The sequence below is a fragment of the Mus pahari genome, chromosome 2 (genome assembly GCF_900095145.1).
Source record: "Mus pahari chromosome 2, PAHARI_EIJ_v1.1, whole genome shotgun sequence".
NCBI lineage: Eukaryota > Metazoa > Chordata > Mammalia > Rodentia > Muridae > Mus > Mus pahari.
Window position 1 is genome coordinate 16,338,290 of NC_034591.1, and position 12,922 is coordinate 16,351,211.

The window sequence follows — 12,922 nt, forward strand, 5'->3', positions numbered from 1 at the left end:
GAGTTCAAATCCCAGCAACCACATGGTGGCTCATAACCATCCGTAACAAGATCTGACGCCCTCTTCTGGAGTGTCTGAAGACAGCTACAGTGTACTTAAATGTAATAAATAAATAAATCTTAAAAAAAAAAAAAAGTCTTTGGATGGCCGGAAACTTTCGGGATGAGACAGTCAGGTGGAGGCAGTCAGACCTGGCGGCACCCCAGGCAAAGCAGACGCCTGACCTGCTGGATCTGAACTTGAGTTCGACATCACAGGAAGCAATGGATAATCATGGGATCCAAGCTGCTGCAAGAGTGGCAGCAAGGGGACAGAGTGACATCTGTCCGGGTACCTGCTCCTTTTCCCAGCCCTGCCTCACTCTCTCATGAGTCATCTACAAAATAGGTCTGCACACCAAATGACCGTCCTCACTTAACACTTTCCGTGACCCTTCTACAAACACACTGTCTTCACAGTTGGTCTACTCTAAGCAGATCTCATGCAAATGAAACAAAAGAGAGGAGCCCCAAGGGTTTCTCCTGCAAAAGTCAGCAAGGTGGTTCAGAAAGGCTGAGGCTTCTGCTCTACTCACACTCCCCTGCCTCCACACAGCAGCCCTTACCTTGATTCTCAGATCTTACCGTTCCTACCTTGAGGCCACCAAATGCCTCCACAGGAACTCTACCTATGATTTTCTAGTGTCTGGGATTGGGGGGCAGGGGGTGTATGAAAACTAGTAGTCACAGCGTTTTCTAATACTTCCATGATGTCATGGGACGCTGGATGATGACACCACACACATGCAATCTCTTTGAGAGGCTGAGCAGAGGAGAAGCACAAGGAGAACTGAACCCGGACAATCTGGAAAGAAGGTTTCAGAGGCAAAGTCCTGAAAGGCCATTCAGTGGATGTGGAAAAATGACAACCTGAGCCTAATGCCATGGAGACACACAGAGCCTGCCTGAGAGCTGAGCCACCCGAGAGGGCCTCTCCAACTGCTGCCTTCTGGTCGCTGTTAGTGTCTATAGCAACAATCTCACAAAGGGAAATCTCACTAGAGGAAAAAGCATGAAAACTAGAAGCGAGTTCTTTTTTTTTTTTTAGTTATAATATATTTATTATTATTATTATTATTATTGTTATTGTTATTATTTTCTTTATTTACATTTCAAATGCTATCCCGAAAGTTCCCTATACCCCACCCCCACCCCTGCTCCCCTACCCACCCACTCCCACTACTTGGCCCAGGCCTTCCCTTGTGATAGAAGCGAGTTCTATGTACTGCAAAGCTCCGCCTCTGAGCTTTTCAAACACAAATCTGCTACAAAAGAAAAAAAAAAAAATGGCAGTTGCATATTGTAACCACCAAGTACAGTGGATATTAACTTCAGCTTCTTTAATAGCTGAAGGACTCAGCCCCTCTAACCAAAGGGAGGTCTGAACCATGACACTGTAGAAATAGTTTACTTCAGTAACTGCACACATGGGTAAAATGCTTTCTGAAAACAAGAATCCTCTATCAGAATTGTTTCATACTTTTGACATTTAAGACATGCCAGCTCCCTAGAATTCAATACTGCTTTATCATTTGAAAAGTGAGAGGGGAAAAAAAAATCACAACAGTACAACATATGTTTGGGGCTTCAACTTTTGCATAAATTAGGAAGCAGCAGATTAGAATTCCTACAACAGACATTTTATAAATACCGGGTGACTGGTACAACAGGAATGCTGACACTACATCTATAAAATACCTGGATTATGTTTTCAGATACCAGACTGAATAAAGCCACACTTGCAGACACTTTCTAGTTGTTCACCTTACATTTACTGGAAGAAAAGAATCCTTTCACTACAATGCTAGATAGCATAGGTTAAAAAATAAAAACATCCCAGTTCTCTGAAATGTCTCTAAAGGACTTCAGGAGAGTCAAATGAATTCTACCCATCCCTGAAATTCTGTAAGACGCCATGAGCGACACCCACAGACATGAAAAACTGTGCTGTGAGGGCAAATATGTCCAAGCCTGGGAATGACACTGTATAACAAAAGGAGAATGTTCTGTGTGAAGATCATTCATTAATTAAATAATTATATAGCAATAGATATTTTATTGCATACAATACATACACTGTCTTGTTTAATATTGTTTAATATATTAGAAACAGTAAGATTAATATAAAATATATAATAGATATTAAATAGATATTTGAATGTATATATATACATACACATTTTATACACACACACACATATATATATATATATACACACACATATACACACATATATATATACACACACATGTGTGTGTGTGTGTGTGTGTGTGTGTGTGTGCGTGTGTTAGGGTCAGGGTTAGGATTAGGGTGTTAGGGGTAGGCATGACAGGCCTAGAAACCTAGACGCAGTCCTGAGGCGAAAAGTTCACGGAAACTTAGTCTCCTGGAATTGTGGCATCCTGTATAACGAATACTCCAATAATGTCCTTGCTTTAGTCGGTGAACGAATCTGTGTGCTTTCCCTCAGTATTGTTTTATTATAGGTGTCTCCAAGCCAAATACTTAAGCAAAATTGAACTTTGCTTCCTGGCCTTCACCAATGCCCTAGGTAGTCTTGAGCCAACCCTGGGCTTGGAATTCAGTAAGAATGTTGCCTATTCAGTGACATTCAGAATTGCCTCTAGTATTGTAAGAGAGATAGTGAAAGAAATCAGGCATTACTATCTACTACTAGAGTTAGAAATCTCAGGGCAAGCTTAGCAAAGTACACTTAGAATCTTCATTACAGTCAGGTATGGTAGACTACATTGCATATTAAAAGAAGGTTGGTGAGTTCTTCGAACAAATGGAGATTCCCTACAGATACTTAAAAGAGAAGCCAAGTTACTCCCATTGCTGGAATTTACAATGACCTAGGAAGAAGTTGTGGTCTAAGAAGGAACTAGAGTAAATACTTAGAACTATAGATAGCTGAGCCACTCCCATACACAGGAATTTACAATGGCCTAGGGGGAAGATGGACTATACAACAGACTAGAATTGGAAATATGGCAAGGGCATGAAGCCCTTGCCCATGCTTTTAAGATTAAGCTGGCCTTAGGTGGGGCTGCTTTTGATCTCAGTTGTTAACACTGATTTTTATCCCAGTTGGTTCCTGTTAGCTTTTAGTATGCATTCCTCTGTTTTGTTGTAAAAATAATTTTGCAGGGCTGGAGAGATGGCTCAGCGGTTAAGAGTGCTCTTCTGAAGGTCGTGAGTTCAAATCCCAGCAACCACATGGTGGCTCATAACCATCCATAATGAGATCTGATGCCCTCTTCTGTGGTGTCTGAAGACAGCGACAGTGTACTTACAATATAATAAATAAATAAATCTTTAAAAAATAATAATAATAATAATTTTGCATCAGATAACTTCAATGTTCCTTGGATGGCCTCACTTAACTTCTCTGTTTTCTGTAATATATAAGACTGATGCTCACTTTGACATTACATTCAGATACAGCACACTCCCTTGTGTCCATGTCTGTTTGTCACCTTTCTCGACGACTCCCTACCCACCTGTAACCGGAACCCTGATTTCTCCCGAGGATTGAGGGGGGCTGACTGAGGCTGGTCGTCAGCAGGAGGTAGGGTATAAAGCATAACAGTCACTAGCAGTTGCTGGAGCCCTATACTTACTTAGGAATGAGACAGCACAATGGCAGGCTTGTTATCCCACTCAAGCTGCCACAGTGGCACATCCTTTGAAAGAAAGGGTTACAAGAAGAAACTACAATCAACAGTAAAGATTTTTACAAGGAAACCAGGCCCAGGCACTACTGAGGTCAGACCCTGGCTTCTTCAACACAGACCAAGAATCGGAGGGAGATAGGAAGTCAGTTTCAGATCAACTAATAATGCCACGAGGTTCAAAGGAGGCTTCAGACGCTGAAAGTCAACTCAGTATACTCTCTTAATGAACAGGAAGCATGTAGTAAATTATAAAAGCATTTTTAAAAGCAGAACATAATTAAAATATACTAAACTTGACTGTCTGGGAAAAATCACAAACATTTCACAAATATTTAAAAATAAATCCGTCCAAACATTGCCACTGCTACTCCTCTCTATGCTGTAGTTTTACAACTCTTAGTCCAGTACCTGGCACACAGTAAACCTTCAGTAACTATAAATTGCCATTTTATTACACTCTAAAACACTAATATATGTGAACTAAAGATAATGGAATAAATAAAACGAAATGGAATCAACTCAGGAATGAGTCTTCACTTTTATTTCTGAATAACAGAAGCCTTGGTGTTCTTAGAATTCTCACAAGTCTTAAAAATAAGACCACCATGCCCAAGATTTTACCAACTCCAGAGCTCTTTCTGGATCCACATGGAAGCTCTCAGAAGCCTTGAGAGTCTCTTGGCTTTGAAAATAATAACAATCTTCTCTACCACATTCCTTTTTGTCCCTTCATTGTCCCCCAAGAGCAAAGACTACAAACTTCCAATACCTACCATGGACCAGCACTTCTGACAGGGTTCGGAGCCCCAGCTAAAATGTCCACAATGGGACAACACAAAAGGCAGGCAAGGCCAGCTCCAGATAAATCACACCCCTTCAGCATCTCGGCGTCTGACCTGTTCAGTCAAAGATCACTTATCTAAGTACCCCCCACCTCCTCTCAATGGTCAAACCAGGCTGCCCAGAAAGGACCTGATCTCTAGCATGTGCCTGATAAGCCTTCTTAGAACAGTTCTCGTCCAGCCGGAGAGCAAAGCCTCATGCCTGATCCCCAGTGCTGAGGGCACATCAGAATTAACTGTGGAGATTTTATACTGTGCCTGAGGCTGCTGAGACAAACCTCTGAAGGACCAACCCATGGGCCAAACCTGGTCAGGGATCAAGGCTGAGAACCATTTCTGTACTTTAAGTCACTAATCATCAGCACAAAGAGGTTCAGGCATTTAGGAAGGTCCCAAGGGTCTCTCTGGTATTCTAGAATTTAGGCTAGGTTGGCATTAATCTCTTTTACCAGTTGGTGCCATAATCATGAGATATATTATTTGCAGTACTGGATGGGGAAGACTACCTTGCCACCTATAAAGTAGATAAGTAACAGACTTATAGTCTATTTACTTGAGTCCCTATTTTAGCTCTGCTCCCAGAGAGCCAAGCCAAGGGGAAAAAAATACAATCAGTAATATAACAATACCTAGCAGTCAATACCCAAGTGCTAAGTGTTCAACAAATACTTGTGGAATGAAAACATGAAGAACAGGACTCAATTAGAACACCTGCTGGAAATCAAATAAAAAGAGAAACAAGAGTAAAGGGCAAAGAGACTTAAGTCAACACAGGGCGCTCTCACTAACTGGAGAAGGTACGAGGAATGGCTGGAAGGGTGGAGTCCACAGCTGGACCCGGTAAAGACAAAAGAGATCCACCATAAACTCCAGCCTCCCTGGTCCAGGTGAGCAGCTACATCTCCAGCTTTCCGGCAAGGGATGGCCACGTAGGTCAGACCCTGATCAACCTGATTTAACCACAAGCCACATACAGTGCTACTGGTAGTCTCCCCACGAGAAAGGAGCTCACTGTCCGGATTGCTCCTGCATTTGCTATAGGAAGCCATCTGGAGCCCACACTCCAGGAACGGCACACGCCACACTAAGTCAAAACAGTTCAGTTCTGTACTTTCTTCATGTTTAAGCAATGCTCCAAACTGTCCCAATGCCAGTCCTGTCCAATATAGCTGCCATAACTGGAAAGTTTAAAAGAGTATCTTAAAAAAAAAAAAAAAAAACAACTAAGGGTAAGGCTTGCATAAAGTCAGAAAAGTTAGTAACAGTTAAGTCTCAGGGTCCAACCCATGCTGATCAAACCACAAAGCCCGTGCTTCCACTGATCAAGTCCAACCTACAAGGAAAAATCCAATGAGTTATCTTTAACAGCTAAGTACAACCCACAATTTAAAAACTAAAACTACTAGCATTGACATAGGTTAGCCTTAGTTTGCTTATTTATTTATTTATATATGTATATATGCATGTATTTTTGAGACAGGGTTTCTTTGTATATCCCTGGCTGTCCTGGAACTTGCCTATAGACCAGGCTGGCCTCAAACTCACAGAGATCCACCTACCTCTGCCTCCCAAGTGCTGGGACTAAGGCATTCGGCACCACTGCCCCATCTTACTTTGCTTTCAACAATGTGGTTTTTTTTCTTTTCTAAGTAACAAGCTATTAGTAGGAATTCAATAAGCACTATTTCCTTAAAAAAAAAATTACTCCTTTAATCTTGCATGGTTTTCAAATTGTACTGCTTTAATTACGTGTTCTAACTTGGAATTATACAAAAGACCCATCAACAAATAATAAGATTAATTAACAAATTAATAAGATTCTATGTTTCAGTTATATGAAATGAAAATATAAACATGGGGACTTGAACATACTTTCCTTGCTTTGAAAAGGTGTCATAAATTCAGCCTGCATTTTATCTTTCTAGAAAGAGACATCTCCAGGTAGGGCATCAATGTGTATAGTTTTAGGGAAACTTCCCACTATTCACATTTCCAGTCCTGCATCCTGCAAAGCCCCGCCCCTTCAACAGCCAAGGCCTACTAATCAGTAACACAAAATGCATCCATACTCCCAATAAAACTTATACAAGTTGAACTAAAGGTGGAACACTGACTTAAAATATGATTTGAAAGTATCTGAATGGCCCTGCAAAAAAGAAATCACAAAGCTGTGCACATCCAGGCTTATGCTTAGCCAAGAAGATGTTGCTGAGAACATCAAAAGTTTATTAGGTCAAAATTCTTCACTGGAAGGATACACTGTGCACTGGCACTAATCCCATGTAAACAAAAGTTTACATGGACGCCCAGCCAGCGGTAAGGCATCAACAGCCCCTCAACAGTGTCAAAAGGACATCACCTCTGCAACAGTAAAAGCAGGTTTAGAGATCATGACAAGCTAAGCTTTCCTGAGAGAAGCAGAAGTGGAAGCTACAGAAGTTGAACCAAGTCCATACCCTCCAGGGTCTCTTGCCATTTGAATATCTATCCCATGACAAAAGTCAACACATGTGTGACCTCCTTACAGGCAAAGCGAGCCAGGCCACAGAGTTATAGAATGTTCCCAGGATCTGGATCTGGCCAGAGGAGTCTAGACTGTCTATTAGCCATGTGCTCCCCTTAATTATCCTTGGATAATTAAGATCACATCTCACCTAAAAATCCTTAGCAGAGCACACAGAGACATGGTCCGCTCAGGGAAGAGAAATGACATGCTCTATCTCAAGGTCAGGACTTTGTTTAGTTTAAATTTAAAATAATAATAATAATAATAAGTCCAGAAACTGCTGAATCGCCTATTAGTTACTTGAACTCCAGGAGAAAAGAGGGTGAGCTTGGCTCTTTCTCTAACTACAGTAAAAGAGAGGGTGAGCTTGACCCTTCAATGAGTTTTCTAAGCAAGCTAAAAAAAAAAAACCACATTTAAAACGGGAACAATTATCTCTGTAGATTGAGCAAGGGGCTTCAAACACAGAAAATAGCTTCCAAAACAAATGACTGTGGTCATCTAATAGCTGTAAGCCAAGGGTCTGATAAAGCAAACAAGTGAGCGAGCGGTTTAAAGGACCGCTGATGTCCAACCTTCATTCTTCTAACTGAGGAGGAGGATTACAAAATCATATGAGTATATCAGACATTTTCTATTTGGTCGTTATGTTAGTGACCCTTAGTATGGAAGGTACCAGCTACATATACACAGAGCTCTCTCCTAAGGAGTAACAGGGTTGTTCAACTAGCCATGCTAGCTTCCGCCCTTTGCTTTTTCTCAGTTTTGCTACATATCCCAGATTAGCCTGGAACTTTCTATGCAGCCCAGACCAGCCTCCTACTCACAATCCCTCACCTGTCTTTTTCACCTACATACTGGAATTATGAGCATGCGTTCCCACACTCAGTATTATGAATTGTTTTTCTGTCGGCTTTTGATTTATGCTGATCCATTTAAATCTAGTCCCATGACTCCACAGCCAATGATAATGGCCATCCCCAACTTTTTATCCAGTTTAAAGGTACAGTCTATACTGCACTGGCAACCTATACTGTGTGATCTTGGCTTGCCTGCTTCATCTGTTTAACATGAATCAGTTATTGCCCTACAGTACCCAATGGCTAAAATCTCCCAGGTTCATGAATTCCTGTCTTTAATCCATGGAGTAGGATTAATAAAGTCATGTACTTTATATCAGCAAGATCAACTAAAAATAAACATCCAAAAATATCTTGAAAAAAAAGCTTAAGTTATAATACATCAGTTAAGGTTAGTTGGCAGTAGAATGAGTACAACTATGTATGGACTGCTCCTGGAGCTAGCCAAGAACATATATAACCTGTTGAAAAAGTCGATTAATAAAATAAAAACAGAATAAATGATTACTAGGCTCAAAAAACGGGTCAAGTAAAGCAGTAAGTTATAAACACGTAGAATTCTTCAGGAATGTAGGAGTTAGAATGACGATTGCTTCAACCTTGCGGTGGAAATCACTGGAACTGATGTTCATGCCAATGTTATACAGGCCTAATAGTACTTCAGTTAAAACACTTTTACTTGTTTATTTTATGTGTGTTTATTTTAATCTATAGTACCAACATAGACAGGGCGCTCCATGCAGCCACATTCTTACTCATACAGAATGAAAAGGGATGGGAAACCCCACTATAGCTACAGCTATGCACCGAGAGAAACATACACACACACATGCACACACGCACACATAAATACACATGTGCACTCGTGCACACAGAAAACAAACTAAAGTTAAAATATAAGCTAAATTTCCACAAAAATCCCTTTGGCTTTCTAAATAAATACCTAGAAGAATATCAAGACTTCTTTCAAACAAATAGGTAGGAATGACTCACCAACTAAAGTATAACCGAAACAATAAAACAACCCTGACCTTATGACAGAACCCTTATGTTAAAATGTCTTCAAACAGTCACACTGAACATTAAAAATCAGTTTTGCGCACATGCCTTTAATCCCAGCACTTGGGAGGCAGAGGCAGGCGGATTTCTGAGTTCAAGGCCAGCTTGGTCTACAAAGTGAGTTCCAGGACAGCCAGGGCTATACAGAGAAACCCTGTCTCGAAAAAACCAAAATCAGTTTTGCATAGGACGAGCAACAATATGAACCAACCAGTACCCCCAGAGCTCCCGGGGACTAAACAACCAACCAAAGAGTACACATGGAGGGACCTATGGCTCCAGCCACATATGCAGCAGAGGATGGCCTAGTCAATGGAGAGGCCCTTGGTCCTGTGAAGGTTCTATGCCCCAGTGTAGGGGAATGCCAGGACCAGGAAGCAGGAGTGGGTGGGTTGGGGAGCAGGGGGAGGACAGAGGAAGGGGATAAGGGTTTTTTGGAGGGGAAACCTGGAAAGGGGATAACATTTGAAATGTAAATAAAGAAAATATCTAACAAACATAAAAAATAAAAAATCTGTCCGATTGAATTTGGAATTGTGGGTGGAAAAGGAAATAGGATAAACACACTAAAGATGTTTGTCTCTTGGACACTTGCTATATAATTCGTGAAGCCAGTAAGTCTGTAAAAATATTAACAAAATAAAATCTTTGATAATTATGACTGTATTTCCAATTGACTTACACCCATTTCAAACCCTGGAATCCTCTTAGATTCTGATTTTAAATGCACATCTTTGCCCTAAATCTCTAACAGAGCTAACATTTCCTTACAACAAAAATCAAACTATTCTTTTAAAAAATTAGACTGTTGTAAGATACAAGTAATCATCCTTTTAAAGATTATGTAACTTCTTTCTAAATCATGTTGTTACCACTAACTTCTACCCAATGTGACAAAACAGAACTGTTATACTTCCATCTGTTAATAAAGATGAAAATTATTTCTTAATTTAAGAGAAGTGTGTTGCAAGAGTGACTTTCTGACTTCATGCTAAGCCAAAACCACCCATGCAAGAAGTCACAGCATAACAACATGTAAAGCAGCCTTTATAGTACATATACAGTAAAGGCAAAGCAAGAATCCCATTNTTTTTTTTTTTTTTTTTTTTTTTTTTTTTTTTTTTTTTTTTTTGATGATGTTGACTTTTCTCATTCCCTTAATGTTTTCTGGGTCCGACTGTTAGTACACATTATCCAGGTTCCACTGGAGACCTTGAACGCATATTCCCAATCACCCGGTTCACACCGCGCTCCTTGGGAAAGGGAGACCATCTGAACCGCCATCAATAATAGCCGATCTAATGAGCAAGCACAGTACAAAAGAAAGAAAAGGAAAAAAAGAAAAGAAAAGAAAGAAAAAAGTCTCTTGCCATCCTTCTCTAATCCCGCCTCGTACTTTTGTTCATTCTGTGGTTAAATAAGTTACTCTTAAAGAAAAACGGCAATAATGCTTTGGGGATGAATTCTTTTAGAACATAAATACTACACCGAAGCCGAAATAAGTTGCTCTGAGTAAGTTGTGGACCCCACTCATTTACATACAACCAAATGAAGATACACCCACTTGTATTCCTATCCGTGGAGCTGTAACCTGGGAATCTGCAGCAGGAATGGTAGACCTTAAATCCCAATACAGCTCCTTCCCTCTAGGCGCCTAAAAACGCGGTGGCTCTTCACGTCAGCGGATCCAGAGATGCAAGCTCCGCAACTCCAGAGGTGCGATAATTCAAAAGAAGCCTGCCACTCACAAGTGCATCTCCAGGAGGAGGCAGGGCTTGGGTGCTAGAAACCTACTCGAAACCCGCTGCACTTCACCGAGGTATCCGAACAGCCTCAGAAAGGCAGCTCCACGCAGATATCGAGACTAAGGGGCAAACCAGCGAAAGAGAACCGCGGTCGCCCAGCCGCCTCCCGCGAAGACCCAGGCAAACAGCAGGGAGGCTCTTCCCGCAGGCGCTCAGGTTCCCGGGGAGGCGGCGCGCTGCGTGTGGGCGGGGCCATGCCGGTGGGCGGGGCTGGAAGGCGGGGGCGGAGTTGGTTAGAAGGCGGGATGAAGCGAGGACGCTGGACGGTGCGGAAGCTCGAGGGGCGGAGCCAGCTTGCGAGGGCGGAGCGAAGGGGCGGGCTCACCTTGCGCGGAGGGCGGGCGGGCGCGCGCTGCGTCGCGTCTCCCCGCCTGAGGGCCTCGGCGCCGCGGGCCCGGCTGCCTCACGGCCCACGCCCGCGTTCCTCCTTCCCCGGCCCCGCCACCCCAGCCCGGCTGAGGACACCAACAGCTGCACGCAGCGCCTCAGCACGCGCCGCCTCCCCATCTTTGGTGGCGGTCGTCTCTTGACCATGCGGTCCCAGGCTGCAGCCCGGTCATACCGGACGCCACCCCCTGCCTGGCCTTTCCCAAGATGGCTGCCCCCGAGGACGGAGGCGCAGAGGCCTCCAGGCCATCTTGGTAAAGTCCGCGCAGCGAGCGGAACTGATACTGCCCAGCTCTCTGACCAGATTGGCTCGCTGCCTTCCAGGTCACGTGAGCTCGTTCCTCGACAGTTGCGAAACCCAGAAGAATCCGGTTGACCAATGTGCCTGTCGTGGCCCACTAGGTAGAACAGCACGGACAGTCTTGACTAAAGAGCTCGGTTACACTGATTATATATAGTGAGTACTGAGTATAAATGGCTCCACTACCTTGTGTACTCAGTTACATCTAAAATTACGTCAGCCTTCCGCATATAATGTTCTAAATGTCTGGCTTTTTGAAATCTCAGGATAAGATCAAAACATAAAATTACAATTCTGAAGTTCTTAACTGGTTGAAATTATTTCAAGAGATAACTTGCAAAGTCATATTAGAATTCGATGGTAAATAGATGGGCTGACAGTTTAAATACTCTGAAGGTCTTTGTGAGATATATTCATAGACCAGGACTAAATAGACTGAGATTGTGTTGGCAAAAAGAAAAAAGAAAAGAAAGACCAGGCATTAGTACAGTTACGCTAGGAATATGCAAACCAAACTATAATGCATTTAGAAAGTGACTATAACTTTATAATACTGCAGGGCACTGTCACTGTATACCTGATTTCCTCAGGGTAGTTTGCAGTTGTAACGGATTGCTTGTTTTCCTTTTGCTAGTTTTAAGTTTAGTATTCCTGACAGCTCTTTTGCGCCTAGGTGGGGCTGAATAATTCTCAGCAAGCATCAGCAAATTTTAAAAAAGAAGGGAAGACAGCACTATAAACTCAACCCCAAAGGACAGACTGCAATCACTGCTTCGACTCCTAGCATCCTTGCTAGGAAACTTTAAACATGTCATTTCTTGCTCTTATTCCGTGACTGAACACATTTCATATACACAAAAAAATGGGTCTGTATTTTCATGCCATTTAGATACATTTCAGATACAAAATTTCATTTGTCTGACTCTTCTAAGAAGAAATATTCTGGGTTTCACAACCACAATAGCATTTTCATACCTGTAAGAGGACAACAGAGTTGTCTCAAGACCCCCAAGACCAAACTTGCAGGCCAGTGGATGTGTTTGCCTCAGAGGAATAGAAGGCAGGAATAAGAGACAAAGACAGGAGATAGAGGACAAAGGGAGGAGAGAGGAACAAGAGACTGCCTCTAGATAAGTGGCCCAAAGGCAAATGGAGGAGGTTTATAAGGGTAAAATGGGAAACCCAGTTAGGATGAGGGGGGCTTAATTGTAATCTAGTATGGTAAGTAAGTGAACCGAAGGGGGCTTTGATTGCTGGACTTCAATATTTCTGCAGCTGCACCTTGGTAGGTGGCCTCAGGAGGAGGAAGTAGCCAGATAAGGAAATAGACCTTGCCGGCTGGCTAGCTCTAGGAATGTAATCTAACCGGTGGTGGTGGTGGTGGTGGTGGTGATGGTGGTGGTGGTGGTGGTGGGGGTGGTGATGGTGGTGGTGGTGGTGGTGGTG

General features: G+C 42.5%; 1 protein-coding gene across 4 annotated transcripts in view; it reads right to left on the minus strand.

Moving 5' to 3' along the window:
- Napepld (N-acyl phosphatidylethanolamine phospholipase D) overlaps positions 1-11,190 on the minus strand; it is a 37,738-nt gene extending 26,548 nt beyond the window's left edge. The window contains exon 1 of one of the 4 annotated variants that reach the window (XM_029535708.1): positions 11,114-11,190. Coding sequence is in view for 1 of the 4 variants with exons in the window: in XM_029535707.1 (XP_029391567.1) it covers positions 10,732-10,739 (8 nt within the window). In the remaining 3 variants the exon portion in view is untranslated. Of the gene's footprint in view, positions 1-10,547; positions 10,947-11,113 lie in introns of those variants that run through there. The other 3 variants (XM_021191397.2, XM_029535707.1, XM_021191396.2) reach the window with 3 other exon arrangements.
- Between the last annotated feature and the right edge of the window lie 1,732 nt (positions 11,191-12,922).